This window comes from Vombatus ursinus, unplaced genomic scaffold, assembly GCF_900497805.2.
Source record: "Vombatus ursinus unplaced genomic scaffold, bare-nosed wombat genome assembly UNPS02004704.1, whole genome shotgun sequence".
In the NCBI taxonomy this organism is placed as follows: Eukaryota; Metazoa; Chordata; class Mammalia; order Diprotodontia; family Vombatidae; genus Vombatus; species Vombatus ursinus.
Window position 1 is genome coordinate 1630624 of NW_020944482.1, and position 27493 is coordinate 1658116.

The 27493-nt window shown below is 37.5% G+C and overlaps 1 protein-coding gene across 1 annotated transcript; it reads left to right on the top strand.

Annotated features, from left to right (window-relative positions):
- Positions 1 to 903: 903 nt before the first annotated feature.
- On the top strand, positions 904 to 24436 carry ZNF286A (zinc finger protein 286A). Its single transcript, XM_027841064.1, has 6 exons — positions 904 to 2269; positions 2742 to 2877; positions 16859 to 16938; positions 17207 to 17333; positions 19202 to 19315; positions 22670 to 24436. The coding sequence occupies exons 1-6, from the start codon at positions 1832 to 1834 to the stop codon at positions 24070 to 24072; spliced, it is 2298 nt and encodes a 765-aa protein (XP_027696865.1). The 5' UTR covers positions 904 to 1831; the 3' UTR covers positions 24073 to 24436.
- The last annotated feature ends 3057 nt before the right edge of the window (positions 24437 to 27493 follow it).

Below are 27493 nucleotides of genomic sequence, written 5' to 3' on the forward strand. Positions count from 1 at the left end.
ATAGTTTACCTAGATTTTAGCAAAGCTTTTAATAAGCTGTCTCATACTTTTCCTGTGGAAAAGATGAAGAGATATGGATTACACGATAATACAATAAAATAATACAAAAAGAACTGGCCAGTCTTATAGAGTAGCTATTAATGTTTCAAAATTAACATGGCAGGAAGTCTTTGGTGGAGTACTTGCAGGGATTTATGATTGATTCTGTGAAGTTTAACATTTCCAGGTGATAATCTCATTGTACTTGGGTCAAATCCAGACACAAAGTTGGAGATAAATCAGAACAGCTTTATCATGAGGTTCAACAAATACCAATTCCTTCTCAGCTCACATCCCCCTTCTCCAGGAGGCCTTTCTGGTGACCCGGAATGCTAATGTCTTTTTCTGAGATATCTTCCAACTACTTTGTACAGACCATGCATATACCTTGTATATATATTTACATGTTCTCTTCTCCATTATAATGTGAGCTCCTTGAGAGCAGCAAAATGTCTTTGCCTTTCTTTGCATCCCCAAAACATAAAAACAGCTTAATAAATGCGTGTTGACGCGTATTATTTGCGTTGAAAAAGAACTGGAAAATGTATATAATTGTTGGAAAATTTTAAGAAGCTATTTGAGCAGAAATGGGCTTCTGTTTCCCAGTTCCTTTTCTACAGCGGAAAGGAGAGAATCCTTGCAGTTTCGGAAAAGCCAGATGACTCTTTCCACAGATCTCAGATTTTGCAGGTCTATTATTTCTGCTCCTTTGGAAGCGTCTCCTGGGCGTATCAACCATCTTTCTACCACGTCCGCAAGCTCTAACTTCCGCCCTCCTGAAGAAGAACTGAACAGGATCCGAGAAAGTCCATTCGGCCCCTGGCTGCGCAAGCGCAGGAGCCGGGGCACTTCCGGTTCGCGCAGGGGCGATGTTCCCTGTGCTCCCGGCTCGCCTGGGTAGGTCAAGGGGAGGCCGGCTGGAGCTGCGTGATTACGGCTTGTTAGCTGCCGCAGACGATCAGGCGGGGAGGCTGGTGCGTCCGACTGCTGTGGGCGAGAGGACCTTGAGGTTGGGATAGGAGGGAGCCTGCTGCGGGGAAGTGGAGTGGGCGAGGGTGTCTGTGCCTGGGCCCCCCGCTGAGGTTGCCTTCAGATCCTCATTTCCGTCTTGGAGCTTGCAGACGTTTCGTGTTTTGAGAGGAATCCTGGCTTCTGGATCGGAATAGACCCGCCAGCACCTATCAGTAACCTACCACTGATGTTTCCTCCTGCGTCCTTTTGACCCAAAAGTGCTGAAGCAGCTTTTTCTTAGTTTCTTCAGTGCCGTAGAAACACTTGGGTTTTAACCTTGGCTTTGCTATTGCTTAGCCATGTTGACTCATGGACACAACTTTATCTTTAACGGGGCAATATCATTTTCACTATTGATTTCATAGCATCATTGTGAGGATCAAATGACGTTATGTGTAGAAAGAGCTTAGCAGCCATAAAATTATTTATATATAAATTATTATTGTTGTTGTATGTATTTTTCTTAAATTCCTGGTCATCCTGGTTTTCACTAAATCTTATTGGTGACTTATAAGCAAATCAATGAATCAGATCCTTTCATTTGATTATATAACATAAGAGTCTGAAAAATATATTGCCTGACCCTAAATTTTCAAAATGAGTATGCTCATCTTCTCGTGGAGTTAAATGAATTGATTTTCCTGGAAAGTTTAGGTATGTTCAGTGCTCCCAAAGCCTTTACTCTTTCTTATTTTTGAAAGTAATTTATTTTGGCTCAGCAGTGTCTAGAAACAGGAGGAGAACAAGGACAAATTTCTCCAAACTAGATCTCAATTGGAAGATGAGTAGATTTGGGGGAAAAACTGCAACTGTACGGTCAGGGGAAGCTATGTCCCTTGGCCCCCCGATTCCCCATATGGAGGATGAGCTTGTCATAGTGAACTTGGAGAAAAAGGGTTGTAGAAGGGAGCAGAACACAAGCATTCAAGAGAGCAGCCCTCCAAAGCAGAACATCTTCCAAAACTTTAGGCAGTTTCGTTACTGTGAAGTTTCGGGTCCTCGAGAGGCTCTGACTCGCCTACAGAATCTCTGTTGGGAATGGCTGAGACCAGAGATTCACACAAAGGCACAGATCCTGGAGCTGGTGGTGTTGGAGCAATTCTTGACCATTCTCCCTGAGACACTCCAAACCTGGGTTCAGAAGCATTGTCCTGAAAGTCCACAGGAGGTGGTGACCCTATTGGAGGATTTGGAAAGAGAGCCAGATGAATCAGATCAGGTGAGCTAAAGGAAAGATAATTTGTGAACTATGTACTCTATAGTAGAAAAATTAGATGATGATATGAAAGATCATAGGTTCAATCCTTTAAATTGCATGTGGGGTGAGTGTTGAGCTGAGTCGGGAAGGATGCTTGGGGAGGCAAGTATTACAAGTTGATAAGCATTGTGTGAGTGGAGAGGCACAGAGGTAATGAACTCAATAAGCTATATGTTGGGCATAGAAAGTAGATTGACTTGGGTAGAGTTGAAAGGAATTCTATGGAATAATGAGATCAGTATCTCATTAAACAAGCAGTTAGTTGGAGATATGTAGAGGGACAAGAATATTAAGTTGAGGAGTTTGAATGATACCTTACTGGGCCTCGCCCTTGTATATTGAAGGATTAAATATATTTCTTATTCTTCTTTTCTTTTTCCTGTGTTCTTTTTCTTACAGGTTTTGGTTAAATAATATAATCTTTTTTTTTTAGGTCCCCACCAATGCACCAAAAAGACCAGTGTCTTCAAAAGAGACAGCAGCCCAGGGAGCAATGCAGAAATTTGATGTACATCTCCAACCCATGGAAACCCAGTTTAAGACTATGCCCTGCCCCCTACGGGAAAATGGTGAGGAATAGGGAAGTGGGGTAGTAGGGAGACTGAACATGTGAAGATGCAAGCCAACTAAATCGTATAAAGTGTTTACAGAGAAGCGTATCAAGAATGTATTTTAAGTGGTGTAAAAAGGCTGAGGATCTGTGGAGAAATGTGAAGTAGAGCTTAATCAGTCAAAATTTCCAAAAGAAGATAAGTTTAAAGATGGATTGTGAGAGGCATGAGGAAATTTGAAGATACCTCAGGTGGTGGGAAGCAACTATGAAAGTTAAGAGATGGGAGCAAACCAAGGAATGCTGTTGGGGGCTACTATCCATCCTATCCTGAAGATAGAAAGCAGATTAATTTTGTATATAAATGGAATAATGGGAAATGAACTTTGTTAGTAGTGGAACAGGAAGGGATCACTTCCTATTATTGAATGATCTTGAGTACTGGTAGTTCTGCTATAATGCTTATTTTGAAAATAAGAATTTTTTCCAACATGATTATACAAATTTTGTGTTTGCTTATGCATGATTTTGCCATGAAGGACAACTGCACCTGGAATGAATGGGTGAGGGGGAGAGAGCTCTACAGAAAGGTTGAGAGAGGTGTCTGCCAGCATGTGATGGGGCCTGTGGGAAGAACTGTCTGATTTCAGCTAAGGAAAAGTATTGTAGTGGTGAGAGCTAATGGGAGGGGATGTAATACTCCAGAAGAGTAACAGATAGCCTGGAGTGACTGGCATAGAAGGGAAGGGGAAATAGCCCCCACAGAGCATCCCCCACCCCCAGCCTAGAGCAGACATCGTGATGATGCTAGTGCATCAATTGGTGAACAAAGGGGGTGTGTGGGGTGGGGGAAGGGTACAGCCAGCATGCAGTGAGACCTGCGGGAACGTTCAGTGGGGACTTTAGGAAGAGGAGATGTATGGCTCCAGCAGGGAAAAGTGCTATAGCTGTTATGTTTCTTGACCCAGAAGGTGGTGAGAATTAATAGTGAGCAGAAGGTATAATACTTTCAGGATTGAGAGGTTGGGGCTTGGAGAGGGAGGTGGGCACTAAAGGGAAAGGACGATGGGGACACCACCAACAGTACTTCCCACTCAACTCCAGAACAGACTTTGATGACCTACCTCATTTGACCCTGCCATCCCCAAGGCATCTGCCCAGGGAAAAGCCTTCTCACAGATAATTGCAGAGCACTGTCTTGGGGGAAATGGGCCCAGTACTTGGGGGTTGGGGTAGGTATTGGCAGGATGAAGGGAGGGAAGATTGTCCCCTAGGTTACCTCCTGGAAGAGGCAAGGCCAAAGATCTCCAATTCCTGGTCATAGGGTGATTCCACTTATGCCCCAGTTGAGGTAGTGGCTGGTGTTATTGGTGACTGGATCTCACTATGGGAATTCTTCCTGTTGTGGCTTTTGTGATTGACCCTGGGACTGAGTTTGAGTGTTGTGCCCCAGCCTCATTTTCCCCATAAACCCTGTGGTTTTTATTGTCGGAATTTGCTTAACAGGGTGATTTTTAGGAAGGGATATGTGCATGTCACATCATTACATGCATATCACCTCAGTTGGGAAATTTGAATGTTCTGTCTAGGAATTTAGATTTATTGCAGAGTAGCAGATCTCTCACATTAGAATGCTAGCCCTTCTTTATCATACTCCCCCTTCCTATTGATTAAATAAATTACCTTTCTAGGTTCCTTTGAGTCTTGTGTTTGAGTTTTGAAGTTCCTATTCAGCTTTGGTCTTTTAAGCTGGCATATTTGAAAGTTCTTTATTCCATCAAAATTTGAATATTGTGTCTAGGAATTTAGAGTTATTGCAGATCAACCAACCCCCACCCACATTCTTGGTTTTTCTTATTTAAATCTCTTAGTATGCTTAAAATTTTTTTTAAATTTTATTTTCAGTTCTGAATTCTCTCCTTCCCCCAAGCCATTAAGAAAGCAAGAAAAACAAAATCCATTACAAATATGTATGTGTAAAACAACTTCATGCATTAGCCATGTCCAAAAAGAAAAAAAAAAGCTTCAGTCTGCACTCTTGAGTCTATCTCTTCTCTATTTGGAGGTGGATAGCATGTGGAACTATTATGTGGTTGGTTCTGTTGTACTGATCAGAGTTCCTAAATCTTTTAAAGTTGTTTGCCTTTACAGTATTGCTATTGTATGAATTATTCTTCTGGTTCTGATCACTTCACTTTGCATTAATTCATACAAGTCTTAAGTATTTCTAAAATCATCCCCTTAATCATTTCTTACAGTACAATAACATCCTATCACATACATATGTCATAACTTGTTCAGCCATTTCCCTGTTGATAGGTATCCCTTCATTTTCCAGTTCTTTGCCATAGATATACTATACTATAAATGTGTTTGTACATATGAGTCCCTTTCTTCTTTCTTTGATCTATTTGGGGCATAGATCTAGTAGTAATATCACTGGGTCAAAGGGAATGCACAATCTAATAACTTTCTGGGCATAGTTCCAAATTGCTGTCTGAATTGACTGGACCAGTTCACAGTTCTACCCTTTCATCATTTGCCATTTTCCTTTTTTGTCATTTTTAGTCTTCTGATGGGTGCGAGTTGGTACCTCAGAGTCTTCACTATACTTTGAAGACATAAAGTTTCTGATGGGACACTTGTTTTTTCTCCACCATTAGAATACTAACCCTTCTTTATTATACAGCCCCTTCCTATTGCTTAAATAAATTTATCTTTCTAGGTTCCTTTGAGTCTTGTGTTTGAGTTTTGAAGTTCCTATTCAGCTCTGGTCTTTTAAGCTGACATATTTGAAAGTCCTTTATTCCATCAAAATTCTGTTTTTCTTCTACAGAATTATACTCACTTTGCAGAGCAAGTTATTCTTTGTTGTAATGTTAATCTTTTGCCTTTTGATATCGTACACCAAGATCTCTTATTTATAGTAGAAGTTGCCAGATCTTGTGTGAGCTTGGCTGTGGTTCCTTGGTACTTGCACTCCTTCCTGGATGTTTGCAGTATTTTTTCTTTGATGTGGGAGCTCTAGATTTTGGCAATGGCATTGTTAGGTTTTTTCATTTAAAGGTTTCTTTTAGGAGGTGATTGGTGGATTCCGGATTCTTTTTATTTTTACTTCACCCTTTAGTTTTATGTATTTTTTTAATATCACTATAGTTTTCCAATTATATCCTTTACTCCTACCCATGAGAATTATTCTGTTTTTTAAAGACAGAAAAAAGAAAAAGGAGAAATCAGCATAATTCATCAATGCATTGAAAAAAAGTTTGAAAATATTTGTCATGTACAATACTTGTAGACCCTCAACCTGTCCAAAACGGTAGGGTGGGAGTATCTTCTTGTATCACTACTTTTTTTTTTTCTGGTGAGGCAATCAGGGTTAACATATTGCTACTTTTAAGCCATGCTTGTGCTTTGCAACATTCATTTTTTGATTTTTTTTGTGTGTGGTTCTTTCTGCTGTACTACATTGTTGCAGTCGTGTATGTTGTTTTCTTAGCTCTGGTTACTTCACTCTTCAGTTCATGTAGATCTTTCTATGTTTTTCTGTATTAACATTGCCATTTCTTACAGCACAGTAGCATTCCATTATATTCATATTCCATAATTTGTTTAGCCATTTTTCCATTTGATAGGCATTGACTTTGCTTCCATTTTTTTTTCTATCACAGAATGCTATTATGAATATATGCGTGTATTTGGCTACTTTCTGCTTATCAATGGCATCCTTGGATTATATATCTGATAATGGAAGCTCTGTGTCAGAGAGTACGGACATTTTTGTCACTTTGAATAATTCCAAATTGCTTTTCAAGTTGCACAGTGCATTGTTTCACATTTCCACCAACAGTGCACTACCTTCTCACAACTCCTTCCACAACAGTGTCTACCTTCTCACAGTTCCTCCGATCAACTGTTTTTATCATTTGTCATCTTTCCAATTTGCAAGGTGTATGGTGAAACCAAAGTGTTGCTTTGATTTACATTTATCTTATTACTAGTGATTTGAAGCATTCTTTAATGTGGTTGTTAATAGTTTGCAGTTCTTCTTTTGCGAACTTTGACATATCCTTTGACCTCTTAGCTTTTGGAGAATAGTTCTTGATCTTTTTTTTTTTTTTTTTTTTTTTTAGTTTTTAGGCAATTGGGGTTAAGTGACTTGCCCAGGGTCACACAGCTAGTAAGTGTCAAATGTTGGTCTGAGGCCGGATTTGATCTCAGGTCCTCCTGACTTCAGGACTGGTGCTTTATCCACTGCACCACGTAGTTGCCCTAGCTCTTGATCTTAATACATGTGTTAAGTGTCATACTAAACCCTTAGCAGAGAAATTTGACGCAAAAGTTTTTTTCCCAGTCGACCTTTCTTAACCTAGGTGCATTAATTTTGTTTATGCAAAGCCTTTCTGTTTCATGTAATCAAAATGATCTCTTTTATCCTTTGTAATTGCCTCTTTCTCTTTTTGGTTAAGAATACATCTCTTATCCGTATCTCTAAGTGGTCAATGATCTACTTCTCTTCTAATTTTTAATAGTGTGATCTTTAATACATCATACATGTATTTAGAATATTTAGTGGAATATGACATAAGGTGTTCTAAGCCTAATTTCTGCCAGATTGCTTTCCAGTATTCCTAGCAGTTTTTTTTTAATCACATAGGGAATACTTTTGTAAGTAATTTATGTTTTTCATTTCATCACTGATTTATTGAGTTCCATCTTTTCTGATTCTCCCTTGTCTGAGCTGTTCCACTGATCTGCCTCTTTATTTCTTTAATCAATCCCAGATGGTTTTAATCACTGCTGCTTTATAAGATAGTTGGAGATCTCTTCATCCTTAACTCTTTCCATCATTTCCCTTGATATTCTATGTCCTTTTTTCCCGATGAATTTTGTTATTTATCAAATTCTTTTAAGTGTCCCTTTGATAACTCAATTGTTATAGCATTCAAAGTATAATTTAATTTAATAGTATTATGATTTTTATTATACTGGCAGGGCAGAGTCAAAATCCCTGAATATTCATTTGGCTATTTAATATTTTAATTTTTTCAAGGGATACTTTTTAATTGAATCTATTCTGAAGTATTTTGTGTGCTTTGGTAGATTGATTCCCATATGCTTTATGTGTTTTGTAGTTACTTGGAATGAGATTTTCTTTTCTATTTTATTTTAGATTTCATTATTATTCTATAGAAATGTTTGATTTTTGAGGATTTATTTTTGTATGTAGTATACATTTTGTATGCATGTAGTTTTGATGAAGCTGTTGTCTTAATTAGTATCTTTACTGATTCTCTCTGATTTTTTAAAGTAAACTATATCATCAGCAGATAGGGATGGTTTTATCTCCTCTTTGCCTTTAATTTCTTTCTCTTGTACAATTGTTACTGCTAGCATTTCTAAAGCTTTATCAAACAATAGTGCAGAGAGTAGACATCTTTTCTTTATTCCCCTATTTTATTAGAAATGTTCTAATTGCAATTAGATACAATTAGTGGATCCCCATTGCTTTTGTTGTCATATAGATTTTTTTTTATGATTAAAAAAAATCCAGCCCTCTATGCCTATACTTTGTAGAGTATTTTAGCCTGAATGAGTGTTGTACTTTATCAAAGACTTTTCTGAGGCCATGGAGACAATTATGTGGTTTTAGATGTTTTTGTTTTTTAATAGATTAATTATGTTGATTGTTTTCCTAATGTTGAAACATTCTTGCATCCCTGATATAAATCTATGATTTCTTGAATGAATTGCTATAGTTTGTTTAATAGGATTTTATTTAAAATTTTTGAATTAATATTCATTAATGATATTGGTCTACATTTATCCTTTTGTGTTTTATCTTTCCTTGGATTAGATTTTAGGGCTATATCTCATAAGTGAAATCTGGTATAATTCTTTCTCAGTTGTTGAGAATCATTGTCCATGGACTCTAATTATTTTTTAAAAGTTTGATAGAATTCTCCCTGGAATCCATCAGGACCAGGATACTTTTTTCCTTTGGCAGGTCCTTTACAGCTAATTATATTTTAGTTCTTATATTTAGTATTTTAAAATACATTTCTCAATTTTTTTTGTGCTTTCATTTAGCATGTGTAACCATTCTGGGTTATGATTATTATTTTTATTTCTTCTGGTTTTATTGTGATTTCACTTTGCTCATTTTCTGTATTATTGATTTAACTTTCTGTGTGCCTTATTTTAAATCAGGTTGGCAAAAGGTTTTATCAATCTTATTGGTATTTTTAAACAGCTGGCTTTTATTTTCATCATTTCCACAGATATTTTGGTTTCCAGTTTATTTCTTCTTTAATTTTTAAGATCTCCTTTTGTGTTCATTTTATTTTATTTTCCTATGTTGTTGGCTTTCTAATTTCTTAAAATGCCTATTCAGTTAAATCCTCTCTCTTTTTTTGTTAAGGTATATTTGTGGGGATATGATTTTCCCTGTAAGGATTGTTTTAACTATATCCGAAAAACTTTGGCATATTTTACAATTATTATTAATTTTCACATAATTATTTCACATAAGTATTCATTGTTTCTTTGATTTGTTCTGTGACTCATTCATTATTTAGGATTTCACTTGTAAATCTGCATTTGAGTCTTTTATAGTCCCTGAACTAATGACTCTAATCTTTTTATTGCATTATGGTTTGTAAAGGATACATTTATCATTTCTGCTGTTTTATGATTGTTTGCAATACATTGTAAATTTTTGTACAACTTCCATATGGTACAGAGAAATATGTATATTCTTTAGCAGTCCCATTAGAAGGTAACCATAAGCTCTAGTTTTTCCAATAGTTTTTCAGTTTTGTATTTTCCCTTTTGTTTATCTTTCTGTTAGACTTACTCAGAACTGAAAGAGGGACATTAAATTCTTCTGGCACTATTGTGTTACTGTGTATATCTTCTTTTAGTTCTGTGTATGAGTTAAGATGCTAAAGCATTTGGAGCATATAGGTTTAATTTTGATACTGATTTGTTGTTTATGGTTCCATTCAGCATAATATAATTTTCTAGCTTATGCTTTTTTATGTTTTGAATATTTGTTTTTGCTTTGTTTGATAGCATAATTGCAAATCCTGCTTTTTGGGATGCACATGATACAGAAAAAAATTGTTTTATTCTGTGTTTGTCTTTGTTTTTTAAATATGTTTCTTGTAAGCAGCAAGTTGTTGGATTTCATTTTCTCATCTTATCTGTCACTCTTTTTTTTTGGTATATTGCATTAAGTTAGATTTCTGTTTTCCTCCATTTGTCTCCAGTAATTTTTCTTTTTTCAAATTAGATAATCTGTCTCTCACTTACTAGCAATGTGACCTTGGGCAAGTCACTTAATCTTGTTTGCCTTATCTTATTTCCTTATCTGTAAAATGAGCTGGAGAAGGAAATGGCAAACCACTCTAGTATTTTAACCCCAAAAGGGGTCACTAAGAGTTGGACATGACTAAAAAATGACTAAACACCAACAATCTTTCTTTCTCTGTAAACAGCATTTTATCTCTTTGGTTATTTTAGATTAATCTCCTCCTCTTACCTCTCTGGCCTCCTACCTTCTTGAATTTGTTCCTCTTTTCTCTAGTATGGAGTTTTGCTAAACCTATTAGTTCCTTTTACTTTCTTGCTTTTATCTAGTTATTTAATTCTTTCACCTTTTTCTCTTGTCTGTTAAGTAGTCAAGTAAAATTCCCCTTCCTCTGCTGTCCTTCAACTTGTTTTGCTTGTTAGGTTTTAAAATGTCATTTCCTGCACATTTTTCTTAAAAGGATTTCCCCCTTCATTCTTTTCATTATTTATCTCCCCTGCTTCTCTAATATAAATTGTTATTCTTTGATTCAAGCCCTTATACTTATTTAGTCCTGTCTTATTCTCTGTATTCTTTATGGAATTCATACTTCTAAAATACCTATTTTGGGTTTCTTCTTCTAAACACTTTTGACTTGTAGATCTCTTCCACCATCCCCCTGTTTTCTGTTTTACCTCACTTTTTTTTTTGTTTTTGTTTAGGCAATGGGGTTAAGTGACTTGCCTAGGGTCACATAGCTAGTAAGTGTTATGTGTCTGAGGTCGGATTTGAACTCAGGTTCTCCTGAATCCAGGGCCAGTGCTCTGGCCACTGCACTAGCTAGCTACCTCACTCTTAAAAGGTATACTCACTGATTGGTATCACTCACCAATTCCTGGAAGTGATAGAATTTTCTTATGTTCTTGATTGTGCCAATTATTATTGACCATTGCCCTCCCTATGATTATTTTTCCCAGAAATCTCTTCCCTATTTCCATGTCCTCCCACTTTTACAGTTCTTTCTTGTGTATACTTCTCCTGACACAGAAAGGGTGTTCTCCCTAAGTACCAAATCCCTGCAGATTATGCCCATAGTAAGGTCATCATCTCCCTTATTAGAGATGCTCCTTTCTTCCATGGGAACATTTCATCATTTGTCCCCTTCTCCTGCCACTGAAATAAGATTTCCCAATTTTTTTTTGTTCTTTTTTCAGTCCCTCCCTTTGCATTCTCACCCAGTTCTTCTGTAGGCTCTTTTCTTCCTGAGATACTACAGAAATTATTAACCCTTCAATTTTGTTAGGGTATAGCACACATTCCCCTCTATCTTCTTCCTTCCACCCTTTTGTCGCCTCTTTCATTGTCTAAATTTAGTCCCATAAAAAAAATTGATTCACTTTTAGGCAGGGTGTTAGGAGATTTAGTCCATGACAGAGGCTTTTTCTCCACCATCACTTCTACTTGATTTCTGCTTTTACTCATGTCCCCTTGGGTACATTTAAATAGAAGTCTCTTAATGTTTTTGTTTTTTTGTCCTTGGTTGCTGTGATTTGTTTATCCTTTTTGCATTTTATTTTCTGTATTCAGAAGTTCTGGGAAGTTTTGTGTGTTATTTCTTGCATCCTGATATTCAGGTTTTTTGTCTTGTCATGTTCTTATGGGAGGCCTATAATTCTTAAGTTGTCCCTATATATTCTGTCTTTTAGATTGATGTATGGGGAGCAGGTTTTCTTTTAATGTTATTATTTTTTGTTTCTCTTTTCCCATTTTTTCCAGCTCACTTCCATATATTTGCATTCCCAATCAGTTACCCTCTCTTTTGTTTCTTTGGTGGGACTTGTCAATGTTGATTCAAGTCTTTCTATTCTGCTGATTATTTCTGGTGTGCATGCTGTAAATTCTGCTTTTGCAATTCTTATTTCTCTTTTAAACCATTCAGGAACATTTTGCTGAGGTTCCATATTCTCTTAGAAATCCACGGGTTCCTCTGCCCTAATCAAGTGCTTTGTCTCACAATATTTATTTTATTTTTTTTTCATGTTTTTTTCCTTTTATTGTATATCTTCTTTCATGTGACTAACATGGAAATATGTTTTACATGATTGTACATGTACAAATTATATATCAGATTGCTTGCCATCTTGGGGAGAGGGGAGAGGAAGGAGAGAGAAAAACTTAGAACTCAAAAATCCTATAAATATGAATGTCAAAAATTGTCTTTTTATATGTAATTAGAAAAAAAAATAATATTTACGGTTAAAATATTATTTCATGCTAATTCCTCTCATAAACCCTACATTCCAGCAAACAGTACTACTAGCCCTTCTTCAAGCCCTGCATCCTATGTCCTCACTCTGTATGTTCACATAAACTATTCCCATGTTTAGAATCCAGGCCCTCCTCCTCGACAGTATCTCTTACAATCCTAATCTTTCTTCATTGTTCAACTTGGGTGCCATCTCTTCTGTGAAGGTTTCCCCAGTTCCTGTAGTTGCTAGTGTTTTCTCCTTTCTCAGTGCCCCATGTATTACCTTTATTCGTGTACGGATTTTATCTGCTCTTCCCTCCAACCCACAAGAGAACATAAACTCATTGAACACAGAGATTATTTTCTTTTTTTTTTAATTAATAAATTTATTTATTTTTAGTTTTCAACATTTACTTCCACAAGATTTTGAGTTACAAATCTTCACCCCATCTCACCCCTCCCCCACCCCAAGACGGCATGCATTCTAAATACCCCTTCCCCTAGTCTCCCTTCCCTTCTATCTCTCCTCCCCTTCTCTTATCCGCTGCCCCTTCAGTTTTCCTGTAGGGCAGGATAGATTTCTGTACCCTATTTCCTGTATTTCTTATTTCCCAATTGCATGTGAAAACAATTTTTGTTTTAAACATGTGTTTTTAAAACTTTGGGTTCCAGGGGCAGCTAGGTGGCGCAGTGGATAGAGCACTGGCCCTGAAGTGAGGAGGACCTGAGTTCAAATCCCGCCTCAGACCAAACACTTGACACTTACTAGCTGTGTGACCCTGGGCAAGTCACTTAACCCCAATTGCCTAAGCAAAAAACAAAAACAAAAAAAAAAAACTTTGGGTTCCAAATTTTCTCCCTTCTTCCCTCCCCACCCACCCTCATTGAAAAGGCAAGCAACTCAATATAGGTTATACGTGTGCAGTCAAGCAGAACACCTCCATAGTAGACATGCTGTGAAAAACTAACTCTATTTCCCTTAATCCTATCCTGCCCCCCCATTTATTCTATTCTTTCTTTTGACCCTGTCCCTTCTCAGAAGTATTTGCTTCTGATCACCCCCTTTCCCAATCTGCCCACCTCTCTATAATCCCCCTACTCTCTTGTCCCCATCCACCCCTATTTTCCTGTAGGGTAAGACAGATTTCCACACCCAATTGAGTGTGTATGTTATTCCCTCCTTAAGTCAAATCCTATGAGAATAAGATTCACTCATTTGCTCTCACTTCCCGTTTCCCTTCCACTGTAAGAGCCTTTTGTTTTCTGTTTTTTTTTGTGAGATAATTTACCCTGTTCTACCTCTCCCTTTCTCCTTCTCCTAGTATAATCCTCTCTCACCCCTTAATTTTATTCTCCAGATATGACCCCTTCATCTTCAACTCACCCTGTGCCCTCTATCTATCTATCTATCCATCTATCTATCTATCTATATCTATATCTATATCTATATATCTATATATATATAGACATATAATTTTTTTTCCCTCCAACTACCCTAATACTGACAAAGGTCTCATGAGTTACAAATATCATCCTTCCATGCAGGAATGTAAACAGTTCAACCTTAGTAAGTCTGCTATGATATCTCTTTCCTGTTTACCTCTTCGTGTTCCACTTGAGTCTTGCATTTGAAAGTCAAGTTTTCTATTCAGCTCTGGTCTTTTCATCAAGAATGCTTGAAAGTCCTCTATTTAACTGAATGACCATTTTTTCCCCTGCAGGATTATACTCAGTTTTGCTGGGTAGGTGATTCTTGGTTGTAATCCTATCTCCTTTGCCCTCTGGAATATTATATTCCATGCCCTGCAGTCCCTTAATGTAGAAGCTGCTAAATCTTGTGTTATCCTGATTGTGTTTCCACAGTACTTGAATTGTTTCTTTCTGGCTGCTTGTAACATTTTCTCCTTGACGGGAACTCTGGAATTTGACTACAATATTCCTAGGAGTTTTTCTTTGGGGATCTCTTTCAGGAGGAGATCCGTGGATACTTTCCATTTCTATTTTTCCCTCTGGTTCTAAAATATCAGGGCTGTTTTCCTTGATCATTTCTTGAAAGATGATGTCTAGGCTCTTTTTTTCATCATGGCTTTCAGATAGTCCAATAATTTTTAAATTCTCTCTCCTGGATCTATTTTCCAGGTCAGTTGTTTTTCTAATGAGATATTTTACATTGTTTTCTAATTTTTCATTCTTTTGGATTTGTTGTACAGTGTCTTGATTTCTCATAAAGTCACTAGCTTCCAATTGTTCTATTCTAATTTTGAAGGAAGTATTTTCTTCAGTAATCTTTAGGACTTCCTTTTCCATTTGGCCAATTTTGCTTTTTAGGGCATTCTTCTCCTCATTGGCTTTTTAGACCTCTTTTGCCATTTGGGTTAGGCTATTTTTTAAGGTGTTATTTTCTTCAGTATTTTTTTGGGTTTCCTTTAGCAAGCTGTTGACTTGTTTTCCATGATTTTCTTGCATCACTCTCATTTCTCTTCCCAGTTTTTCCTCTACTTCTCTCATTTGCTTCTCAAAATCCCTTTTGAGCTCTTCCAAGGCCTGGGACTGATTCATATTTTTCTTGGAGGTTTTGGATGTATGAGCTTTGACTTTGTTGTCTTCTTCTGGTTGTATGTTTTGATCTTCTTTGTCACCAAAGTAAGATAATATAGTCTGACTCTTTGTGCAGCTTACTCATGATCCCAGCCAATTACTTGAGTTTTAAACTTTTTGTTAAGGTAAGAGTCTGCTTCCAATGTGGAGAAGGTACTGTCCCAAGTTTCGGGGGTTTGTACAGCTGTTTTCAGAGATATTTCTGGGGACCTGTAAATTTTCAGTTCTTCCAAGGTGGTGTGATAAAGGGCAAGGTGTTTCCTTTCCACTGCCGTAACAAGCTCCACCGCACCAGACCTCCTCCTCGCCCCAGGACTGCCCCTCAGAACTGTGACCCAGATCCAAGCAGGGGCACAGCAAGAGAATCCTGCACCAGCAGAGAGATTCCTGCAATCCCCGTTGATCAGCCACTCCCCAGAAGCTCACGAGGCAGCCGCCACCCTGGCATTTGTGGCTGAGACCTAGCTTCATCTCTCACCACAGTCACAGACTTTTCCCACTCACCTTCTAAGTTGTCTTTGGCGTTCCTGGGTTGAGAAGTCTGGAAACTGCTACAGCTACCTGCGATTCAGTCCTCTGAGGCCTGTTCCAGAGTCTCTGCGGCCTGCGCACCCACACCAAACTGCGTTCCTCTCCCCTCCCGGCACAATATACCTTTCCAATCAACCATCCAGGTTGTGTTGGGCTGGAAATTTGTTTCACTCTGTCTTTTTGTGGATTCTGCTGCTTTAGAATTTGTTTAGAGCCATTTTTTTACAGGTATTTTGAGAGGTTTGGGGGAGAGCTCAAGCAAGTTACTGCTTTCACTCCGCCATCTTGGCTCTGATTCTTGCAATATTTATTGATAGATGTCTATTTGCTGATCTGGAGGCCATATTCCTGTTTGTTATTAACTCTTCACTGTTGGTTTATCTGCTTATGCTCAAAGTCTCTAGCTGAATTTTCTTCTTCCCAAGATCTTTGGTAATTTTAGTCTTTTACCTATATTGTTTACTTTCTGACTGCTTCTCCTTTGATGGAAGTTTCCTTGGGGGTTAGACCTCAAAACCATCTCAATCTCCTCCCGTGCAGTGTCATTAATTCATTGTTCATCTGCTTTAGCCTTTTCCCCAGGTGACCTCTGGGTGAACAGAACTGGCTCCAGTTGGATGCTAGGCTCATTCAGGCTTAGTGGAATTCCACATAACCTCACTTGTGTGTCTTGCTCTAGTTCTCTCTTTTTCTCAGTTCTCTAGCTGATCTCTGTGTTCAAGTGTTCATCTTTTGAATTTCTGTGGCACTGGGAGGGGTGTGGGTGATGGAGTATGGAACTGAATTCTTTTGCATTACTGGAGTGTGTTGAGTGGTAAGTTCTGCTATGTTGAGGGAGTGCATTAGTGCCTAGTGAATAGTCTTTTCTCATTGAATTGTTTCCTCCTTTGGGTTCTTGGTGTACTAGATTGTGGAATGGATTTCTCTCTTGTGTGTAATTCCTAGTTTGGAGAGCATCAGAGAAAATGTCTTATCCTCAGTCTTGTTGGTCACATGTGCTTTTTCTACAATTTCTTTTCTATACGGTTGAACATACTTGTCTTAGTCTTTATTACAAAGGTATTGCTGTTATATACAATGAACATGTGTGTGTGTGTGTGTGTGTGTGTGTGTGTGTGTGTGTGTGTGTGTTGAAAGTAGATTTTATAGGTATCTGTAATACCTGGAATTCCTTCACCTTAGGTTCCATGAACTTAGGACCTCAATAAATAGACATTGATGAGGATTTAACATTATAAAAGGGTTGCAATGAAACTATTCTTGAAAATGAGTTCCTTTTCTGTAGGTGGGCTGTCCAGAAGCTGGACTCACATGTAACTTCTTTTCCCTCAGCCACTTGTATTTCTGCCCTTCCTCAAGAGAAGCAGCACCCTGTAGTCCTAACAGTAACACTCTTGACCGCTGAGCCCCGGGTGAGCTATGATTTCCTTTTCTTTGTTGTTGTTAATATCCTCAGATAGAAACTCTCAAGTTTCTCTGTTAAGACTAAGTTACATTTATATAGGACTTAAGAGTTTTAGTGTCCTGACATTCTCTCTGCATTTCTTTTTGCCCCTATAAACAAAAACACTTTAAAAACTATTTACACCAGCAGATACCCTTACCTTGCATCCTTCCCTTCTCTTGTCCTCAATGTTTCTGTGGAATTGTCCTTGGGGCAGCAGGAACATATTGTTTCAGGAGTTGTTGACGTTTGAAGATGTGGCCCTGTCTTTGACTCTGGAGGAGTGGGTACAATTGGACCTGCATCAGAAAGACCTCTACAGGAATGTAATGCTGGAGAATTATGAGAATATTGTCTCATTGGGTAAGAACTTCCCTACCTGCCTATTGCCTTATTAAAGCCTGTCCCTTGCTATTCTCTGTGTTCATAGCAATGATTATGAGCAAGGATTATGAGCTAAGGCTCAAGAATTAGTTCCCTAATTCTGTAGCCTCTGAGTTACCATAGGTAGGGAACATTGAGATGTTTGTGAGGTCATAGCAAGAAAATTTCTTTTCTCTCTACGTATGTGATAGTTCACTTATTTAAACCAGAGCTTCTTAAATTTTTTCCACTCGCCACCTCTTTTCACCCGAGAAATTTTTACGTGACTCCAGGCATATAGGTATATAAAATGGGTATACAAATCAGACATTTACTGATAATAAATCATAAAGCAATAAATCATTAAACAATTCTTTAGTATACATATAATATTACCGTTTATTAAAGATGAAAGCAAATTTGCATACTAATGAGATGGATGTGCTTGTTTATTTTTACATAAGGAATTAAATCTTGGTGGAATATTTGATACTGCAGGACGTAGAGCATCTTCAATATTTTTCAGAGTTGATCGATATTTTGATTTTATAATTGTCAGTGCTGAGAATGCTGCTTTGCATAAATATGTAGTACAAAATGATCGAAGTATGTTTAGGGCTATTTCAGAAATTGTTGGAAATTCTGTCCTAATCCCAAGCCAAAATTCATTTAATGATTTTGTATGTGCAATAAAAAGACTGCAATTCATTATATACAGTAGTCTTGAATCTGAGCCGAGGTGTTTCTAGCAGGGTTCATTGGTGTTGTGTGGCATGACAGCATAGTGCAAAGTTCACATGTTGTATATTCACAACCAAGGCTATAGTGAAGTTGTGCAATGTAACATGGGCCAAAAACACCTTGGATTCATTAAATATTTGATTTTTAATTAATTTTATGTCACATGTTCAGAAACCTTTTACTGTTGCCAAATTTTTTGCAATCCCCACATTCAGTTATGTGACCCCATATGGGGTTGTGACCCACAGTTTAAGAAGCACTGTTTTAAATAATAATCATTTATTAAGCACCTACTGTATTCCACAGTCTTTTGGACTGTGATTCTCAGAGGGTTGAAATGGGTAGCTTCTTTCTGTTGTTGTTTGGTCATTTCAGTTGTGCCTGACTCTTCATGATCCCATTTGGGGTTTGTTGGCAAAGATACTGGAGTGGTTTGCCTTTTCCTTCTCCAGCTCATCTTGCAGATGAGGAAACTGAGGCAAACAGGATTAAATGACTTGCCTAATGTCATACAGCTAGGAAGTATCTGAGGCCAGATTTGAACTCATGAAATTGAATCTTCCTGATTTCAGACCCAACATGCTGCATCACCAAGTTGCCCAGATTTCTTGTACTCTGCTCCACTCCTCATCTTATTTGTCAAGTGGGAAAGTTGTTTAGTCCCTTGCCACATGAAGGTATTTTTTCTGAAGGGAAAAAAAAAGAGATGATTAGATGGTGAAGTGGCTAGACTTGATGTCTAGGAAAACCTAAATTTGTACATTGCCTCAGACACTCCCTCGCTGTGTGACTTGGGCATGCTCTTTGTGACTTGGTTTCTTCATTAGTATAATAATAAGGATAATAATAGCACTTACCTCAATGAATTTACTTATGTAAAGCATTTTGTAAACTTTAAAGCCATATGTAAATGTTAACTATTAAAGAGGCCATAAATAGTTCTCTCCTTCTGCCCCAACTTTCCTAGAAATTTTATTCCTGGATTCCCTATGGATTCATTCCCCTTCCTGCTAGACTTCCTGAAATGGCCTCCTTGGATGCTTCCTTCTTTCTATACCTACCTTCTGAAGAAAAATTTTCCAACAGGGTATGGAGTTATCCTCTAACCTATTTCCTCTTATTAACAGGATTATCATTTTCCAAACCTGCTGTGATTTCCCAGTTGGAACGAGAGAAAGAACTATGGCTTTTGGATATTCAGGGAGCTGAGAATAGAGAGGTCTGGGAAAGTAGCAGCCCAGGTGAGTGATTGAGGAGACCCAATCAAGAGTGAAATAAGTAGTAGCTGACTAGTAGCATAAGTGAAATATTGGCTACATCATTAGTTCACCAAGTACCTTTTATGCTAGGTCACTGATAGGGAACAGTTGTAGGAGAAGAGCTCTCTTCAACTGACTTTCCATTTCTACAGTGCCCTCCCTGCACCCCAAATGGCATTACTTTTCTCTTAATTACCAATGAGTTCCTTTTAAAAAATGATGCCTTAAAAAAATCCAAGCTAATAGCCCATTTTCCCATATTTGATTGAAAAAATATTTATTGAGATCATACTTTGTATTAGCTTCTAGTTTAGTCATTCTGAAATCTTATTATGGCATAGAGGTTCTCCAAGACTTAATCTGACTAGCTAGTCCTGTCAAGCTGAACAGTCCAGGTATATGTGTTTTTTCTTCACTCAAATTCAGTGACTCATTACCAGAAAATTGGCCATCACATGATGAATTTTCACTGGCTACAGTTACTCAAGATACCACTAAGAAGTAAAAAGGTTGAGCTATGTGTTGGTGGAGAGAATCCTCATATTAATGAAATCATTACTATTTTAAAATATTAAAGTACTATGTGCTAGATGTTGTGGGATATACAAAATAATAAGACAAAATTCCTGCCCTTGGGTAACTTGGAGTTGCTTGGGGAAAAAAAGATATATACACATGGAAGTATTCAATATTAATCCAGGATGTCAACAAAATTTATTATAACTACATAGTCTTTTCAGGTAGGGCAGAGTCAGGAAGTACTTCTCACATTATGATAAACTGTGGTTCTTAGGGACAGAATGAGACATATTTTCAGACGTGGCCAATGAGTTGTCAATTGCTTAACTATGCTTTTATAAAGAAGGTCATAGAAGGAAAGGGGAAATGATCATGATGTAGGACATAAAATAGTTTCAATGAAACCTTAAAAAAATTTAAAAGAGACCAGAGACAAGTTCAGAAGGGGACACAAACAGGGCAGTTTTGTTACCTTTATATTAAATTTAATATGCACTTAAAAAAAACTGAGCATGATAGAAGTTGAGAGTTTTCCATACAATCCTTTTTATATATTGAGCCCTCTAGCTAATGAGACAAATTACAAGAGTTTTGGATGAAAGGAATAAAAAACTTGAAATATCAACATTTTGACAAAAAAAAATCAGTTTTATGAAGAGTAAGAATGGGACCTGGGACACAGGGAAAAAAAAAGAAGGAAATGTTTGGTAAACATTTTTGTGGGAGCTTCCTTTGCTGTTGTGCAGCAGAAACTTCTTGGTTTATTTTTACTCCTGTTATATTATAGTTTAACAAAAATTGTTTGAAAAAAACTTTCTGTTTAACAAAATAAACAAATGAATGTTGGAAATTAGTGTATTAAGGTTCTTAATAAAGTATTCTTGGAGTTTTACTTAGCTTCAGATGACTTTCTTTAGTTTAGCCCAGTTTCTCGGAAAGCATTGTTTTTATCCTAGGCTGTAAAATGGCAGAATGCCCTGGATAGAGAATTTATTCTATTGAAAAAAAAAAGCATGCAGTATTTATGATGTATCTGCAGGAGTTTTTGTAAATGTAGTTTTTGATGTCTTCGGTCACCCTGAAATAATACAAGAAAAGGTGTCCCCAGGCAATCTGGTGGAACAAATGCTTCAATAAATTTTTTTATTTCTCTTTGTTAACATTTTTGTTAGCTTTGTATATTAAAATGTTTGTGCTTGTTGATGGTTAAGTCTATATTAAAAAAGAAAACAGAAAAAAAAAAGTATTAAACAGTAGGCCTGGCTGGCAAAATAAAACCACATTGGTTTGTTAGACTCCATCTCTCACTCAAGATGCAAGCTGTCAGATGCAGAACTAGATGGATAGCACAAACAAGTATCTATCACTGGAGAAAGGAGAAGCACTGGAAAGCTAAAAATTAATGAATAAATGAAATGAATAATAAAGCAATGAAAAGACTAAAATTAGTCTAAGATCTTTACCTCTGCAGACCAATAAATATGTTTCTGCTAAGGATCATAATGTCATAGATTTAGAGCTGGAAGGTACCTCAGTGATCATTTAGTTCAACCCCTTCCTTTATAGAGAGGTATTAAGTGACTCATCCAGTGTGACACAGCTATCTTGTAGCAGATCCTGGACTCAAAACCAGGTCCTCTGACACCTAAATCCTTATCTTCCTTTTCTGCCACATCATGCTGCCTCTCAGGGTTAATGATCTGACCTGGGTATTTGTATTTGCTTCATCCAAGCTGTTAGAGAGAAGCAGGGTGATCTTCTCAGGAGAAACTTTTGTAGGACTTTGTAAGCCAGAGACCTCCATATTTATGGTGTTAAACCTTCTTTTCTAACTTTCCATTTATGTGTCAGTATTTTTCCCTGGGAGCCTGCCTTTTTGGGTCTGGGTGTAATAAGTCTTCTTTGTTTCCTAAATAATTGGAGTCTTGGGTCTAGACTCTGACTTTGAGACTCATTGGGTAGTCAAGGAATAAAGAGTACTGTCTTGCCTAGTCAGATAAGGAGAAGTCACCATTGATGAGAATTGTCCCCAGACTAAACTGGTTTGCTTCTTGTGAGGTACCCCATGTTGCTTGCTGTCTAATGTAGCACTTTGGGAAAGAGTAAACAACCTCACACAGGTTAATAATAGCTCATTTTTATATAGTATTTTAAGGTATACAAAGCACTTTTCTTGTAACAACCCTAATGATGTAAGTATTACATTAAATTACATCACCCCCACTATACAAATGAGGAAACAGGCCAGAGAGAATAAGTAATTTATTCACACAACTGATAGACTTGAACCTGGTCTTCTGACTACAACACTATTATACCCTTCTGCCACTCAGTTCGAAGCAGTATATTGTTAAGTGCAAAAGTACAAACCTCTTTGTTCATTCTTTTATCATACACTTATTTAACTGTTCCTCAATTCTGTGTTCAATCTATTTTCTTTGTCACCACCATCTTTTATTACTTCTCTTCATTCTAACAATCACATTTATTTCCCATTTTCTGCCAAACTTCCATCATATTTTCACCCTGTTAATCTTGTCCCTGAATTACTGTCTGACTCTACTACTAAATTTCTGCTAAGCACAAGGGTTGCTCCATTTAGGCCACCTTCCCCCTGCTACTCTGGCATAAGAGGAGCTAAAGTTGACCATCATTAACCAATAGCAACCCTAAACAGGCTGATATTACTCTAGCCTCTGGCTGATGAATTGGAACATTAGGCTGATTTAATTCCTGAATAAGGAGAGTTCTTCTAGAAATTTATTTTCTTCCAGGACAGAATTAGTTAACATTGGCCTTTTCTGCTTATTGTGTTAGGTGGTGAGACCAAGACAGCAACCTACAAGCCAGCCTCTAAGCGAGAGAGTTCTGAAGAATTTCATTCAGAGAGATTGAGAAAACCACAGAAGGAAGGTCCCCAATTACATACATTTGGAGAAGTCTTTGACCATCAAGGCAAATTAAAAAGTGTACAGGGAAGACACCCAGGGGAGAAACTAAAGGGAGAGAAGGAAACTCTCAGAGAAGTGACTATGAAGGATAAAAATAGTCTCACAGAAAAAAGATGCCAGCATTATAAGGAATATCAGAAAAGCTTCTGTCTAAAAGTTCCTACAGGAGACAGAAATGATAAAGGTGATGAACATGGCAGCAGCTTCAGTCAGAACTTGGATCTTAGTAAACATAAAGAAATTGACCCAGGAGAGCATCCTCACAACTGGAATGAGTGTGAGAAAAGTTTCATTCTTTCATTTGTTGAGCACCAACTTATCCCCACTAGAGAAAAAACTCATCAGCAAAGCATTTCAGTCTCCCGTGAAAGGAATTGCCAGAGAACTCATACAAGTGAGGGGCTTAATGAATATAATGAATGTGGAACAAGGCTTAGTTCTAGTTTAGTCCTTAATGATTCTCAGAAAATTCAAGCCAAGGAGAAACCTCATGTATGTGATGTCTGTGGAAAAACTTTCAGTTGGAGATCACGGCTTATTCAGCATCAAAGAATCCACACTGGAGTGAAACCCTTTGAATGTGAAGAGTGTGGAAAATTCTTCAGTGAGAAAGCATACCTTATCCAACATCAGAGAATTCACACTGGGGAGAAACCCTATATATGTAGTGACTGTGGGAAAGCCTTTAGTTATAGAGCGCAGCTTTTTCTACATCGAAGAATCCACACTGGGGAAAAGCCCTATAAATGTAATGAATGTGAGAAAGCCTTCATTCAGCGCTCAAGGCTTATTCAACATCAGGGAATACACACTGGAGAAAAACCCTTTGGGTGCAGTCAATGTAATAAATATTTTAGATATCGCTCAAATCTTTTTAAACATCAAAGAATCCATACAGGAACAAAACCCTACGAGTGCGATGAATGTGGGAAAGCCTTTAGACAGAGCTCACGGCTTATTCAACATCAGGGAGTCCACACAGGAGAAAAGCCCTATGAATGTAATCAGTGTAATAAATGTTTTAGTTATCGCTCAAATCTTTTTAAACATCAAAGAATCCACAGTGGAGAGAAACCATATGAATGTGATAAATGTGGTAAAGCCTTTCGACAGTCTTTTGATCTTAATAGACACAGGAAAATCCACACTGGGGAGAAACCCTTTGAATGTGATGCATGTAAGAAAAGCTTTAGTAGGAATTCGCACCTTATTCGACATCTCAGAATCCATGCTGGAGAAAAACCCACTGATGCAGTGAATGGCATGTAAAATTTTATTGGTTCTTTATTCAGTCTCTGCAGATTAATGCAAGGAAGAAAAACTGAAATAACTGAAATGGGAAACCTTTCATTGTAAGGTATTTACCTAATTCAGCATTTGAGAATCCAGAAAGAAAAAAAATTCTGAGCATGATATCATTCCTGCCTTGCTTCTTTAGTCGATCACTTGTCCTTGATACCTGTCAGCTTTGGGTATTAAATAGTGGTGCACCTTTGAGGCTAAGGGCAAGGAGAAGGGACCCATAAGCAGAATAGCTCCTTGAGCTGTGCCCTATGTATATCCATTTGGGGGCCATCTCCAGGCCTGATCTTGCCACTGGACCCAGATGGCTCCAGAGAAGAAGGTGAGGCTGGTGACCTTGCACAGCCCTCCTTCATTTAAATCTAATTCACTTACAAGTCATGGCATCATCCTCTTGATGTCATGGTCGTCTTCAAGAATGAAGGCCAAACACCACCTCCAAAAACAGTGTATACACATTTAGCTAACTTGTGAGAACTATGAATTTTGTTCCCTTGTAGTTGTCTCTACCTTTGGTGATTCTAGTTTTCCATTAATGTTTTCTGATTTCCCTTTGTTTAGAACCCTTCCTTTCCATGATAGGCCTCTAGTATGACCCCAGCCTTAATGCAAACTCATTGCTGTCTCACTCTCACCTCCTTAGTATGCCCTAGTCCAACACAGTGAAATTAAAGAAAAAAAATTTGCTTAAGGAACTTAAAAAAGAATATTAAATAAATCAGTGGAACAGAAACTTTATAAATATTGTGTTAGAGTGAAACGGAAGAAAACTGAATATTGCAGAGGCATTGCAAGAAAGGCCTTGCAGATGTTGTTCAACCTAGAAAATCTTGGAACAGAATTTAAAAACCTAAAAGATTTTAAAATCGAGGAAGAACAAGAAGACACAAGGTTAGTCTATTTACAGCCATAGACCTAATCCACAAAACACCACTCTCTCTCTTCTACAAATCATAGATCTTGAATTTCTGCTTTTATACACTTTTAAGTCTATACTAAGAAGGAAAAATACATCAACAATATGAGAAGTTTCAATGAAAGTGCTTGTCTTATTCAACATTAGAGAATCCAGATAGGAAGAAAAACTTGCACTTTTTAAGGAGCATTGTTTATATAAGAAAAAGGTAGTGAATCAGTAGCATACCATATAATTAGGTGAAAAGTAGTCAAGAAATTTTCGTTAAGGGCCTTATGAGTGATGAAGATAGAAAAATGGTTTGCATAGTAGAGTCGGGAGAAGGCAAGAGTTGAAACAGAAATGAACATTTAGACCAGCCATGGGAAAGCAGGAGTGCTGATTTATGATGTAATGACTATGGTTGTAACAATTAAAAAAAATGGTACACAAGCTACTGTAAACTCTTGATTTTTCCATATTCAGATTGGCATATGCACACAAAGCTAACAAATGGAAGAATGAAGTAATAAAAAAACTATCTCTTAATATGTCTTAGAACTAAATTTATTGCTGCCTTCTAAAATTTAGCATAAGGACTGTTGTGTAAGTGGGGATGTAGGTGGGAATAATCACTTGTGAACAAAACTGCCCCTTAATTTCTAAGGATTTACTTGTGTGGAGTGAATTGCATGTCTGTAAGTGGAGAGATTCCTGCGTATTATTACTTGAGGAGAAGACTGCTAACACCCAAACTATCCTTAGCAAACGTCCATTCCTTTCTCGTCAAAAAGGAAACATGTCTATTAGCATATTGGGCTTTCCAAGGAACAATGACCTGCTTAAATAGGGATGATGCTAGAATTGCTTATCTTCAGGAGACTGGCAGAAGATTGATGGGAATTCAAGTCCTCATTGTCACCAACCCAACACGCTAAAGACACAATTTCCCTGCCTTTTCAGTATTCCACTTGTTCAGTATTTTATGAATAGCTGCTTTTCTTTACTGTAATATTTTCTAATCTGCCTTGGTGAAGTATCAAAGTACATTGTCCTACATAGATAATCATGACTATGTCTAAGGAATGCATTTTAGTTTTTTCAGATCACGCTGAATCTGTGCTTTGATTTCCTTTGTTAAATCATATTTAATGGCGCATTTGACTCATATTAGGAGTGTAGCTTAAGAGACAACTCGTTTGAGAATCAGATTTTACTGATAAACTCCAGACATAACTGTGCAAATTACCTCTTTGAGGGATGCTTTTTTTTTTTTAATCTTGCTGCAGGAATTAGCACAGTTGACAGTTTTCTAAACAGGCATAATGACTTTGATTCCTATGCAGCTTCCTATGGAGGCCAAGACCAAAAACTCACTTCATCTTTCTTATATATACCTTTTAGGCAGGCAAGAATTATTAGGTAAGAATCAGGACAGATAGACATTTTACTAGGGTGGCATGGCTAAGCATCTGAATTAATGGAGAAGAAAAAGCCATGGTTGGAGTACCAACAAGGTTAACAAGCCAGATAATTAATTTTCTTTTTCTTTTTTTTTTTTTTTGATGAGGCAATGGGGTTAATTGATTGGCCCGGGGTCACACAGCTAGTGAGTGTTATGTGTCTGAGGCTGGATTTGAACTCAGGTCCTCCTGAATCCAGAGCCGGTGCTGTATCCACTGTGCCACCTAGCTGCCCCTAGCCAGGTAATTCAAAAGAAAATCCCAGGAATCGAAATGAGAAGGTTGAGTGTGAAGACCAAGTCATCAGGATGAGACAATATAGGTCAAGTAAACCTAGAATGAATGAAAAAAAATTAAGCCCTTCCTATGTACCAAGTATTTTGCTAATCACTGGGGATACAAATGCAAAAGTGAAGACAGTCCCTGCTCTCAGGGGACTCACATTCTAATAGAGAATGCATGTAGGAAAGTGGTGATCAGGGAGGGTGATTTTGGTATACAGGGATGGTGAGTACTATTTGGGAGTAGATTGACACTTCCTATTAGTAGTGACAGTATTGATTATGGTTCTGGAATTTGAGAGGCATGAGGAAGATAGGTACATAGCAAGGTATCTAGCAAGATGAAGAAGGAGTAGGGAATAAAGAGAAGCATGGCTGGGGCTTGCCTGAAATAATGGGCCTGATGAGGAACTCGTCAGACAACATCAGGGCCCACAGGGTGGGAGTTCCAGAACTGAAAGGGTTAAGAACTCTTAAGGTAAGGGCTGTGGTCTGCAAAATAGCTGTCAAAATGTCAAGGGAGTCCAATGAAAACAGTGATAGTTTTGATGTGCTTTGCATATTCTAACTATACCTCTTGATTTTTCTTAAGGAATTTGTAAAAATGCCAGATTGAACAATTTTAACTATTTCTATCAGTTGTTAGATTTGTTTGTTTGATGATCTCAACTAACTCTGATGTTGTATCAGTCTCAGGAGTTGGAAAGGATTTCAGAAACTGAGGACCTCAGAATCAAACCTATACCAGT

Coding starts and splice junctions, on each gene's coding strand:
- ZNF286A (XM_027841064.1), top strand. CDS start 1,832: ATGAGTAGATTTGGGGGAAAAACTGCAACTGTACGGTCAGGGGAAGCT. Junction 2,878..16,858: donor CTGCCCCCTACGGGAAAATG/GTGAGGAATAGG, acceptor CTTTTCCCTCAG/CCACTTGTATTTCTGCCCTT. Junction 16,939..17,206: donor TCTTGACCGCTGAGCCCCGG/GTGAGCTATGAT, acceptor ATATTGTTTCAG/GAGTTGTTGACGTTTGAAGA.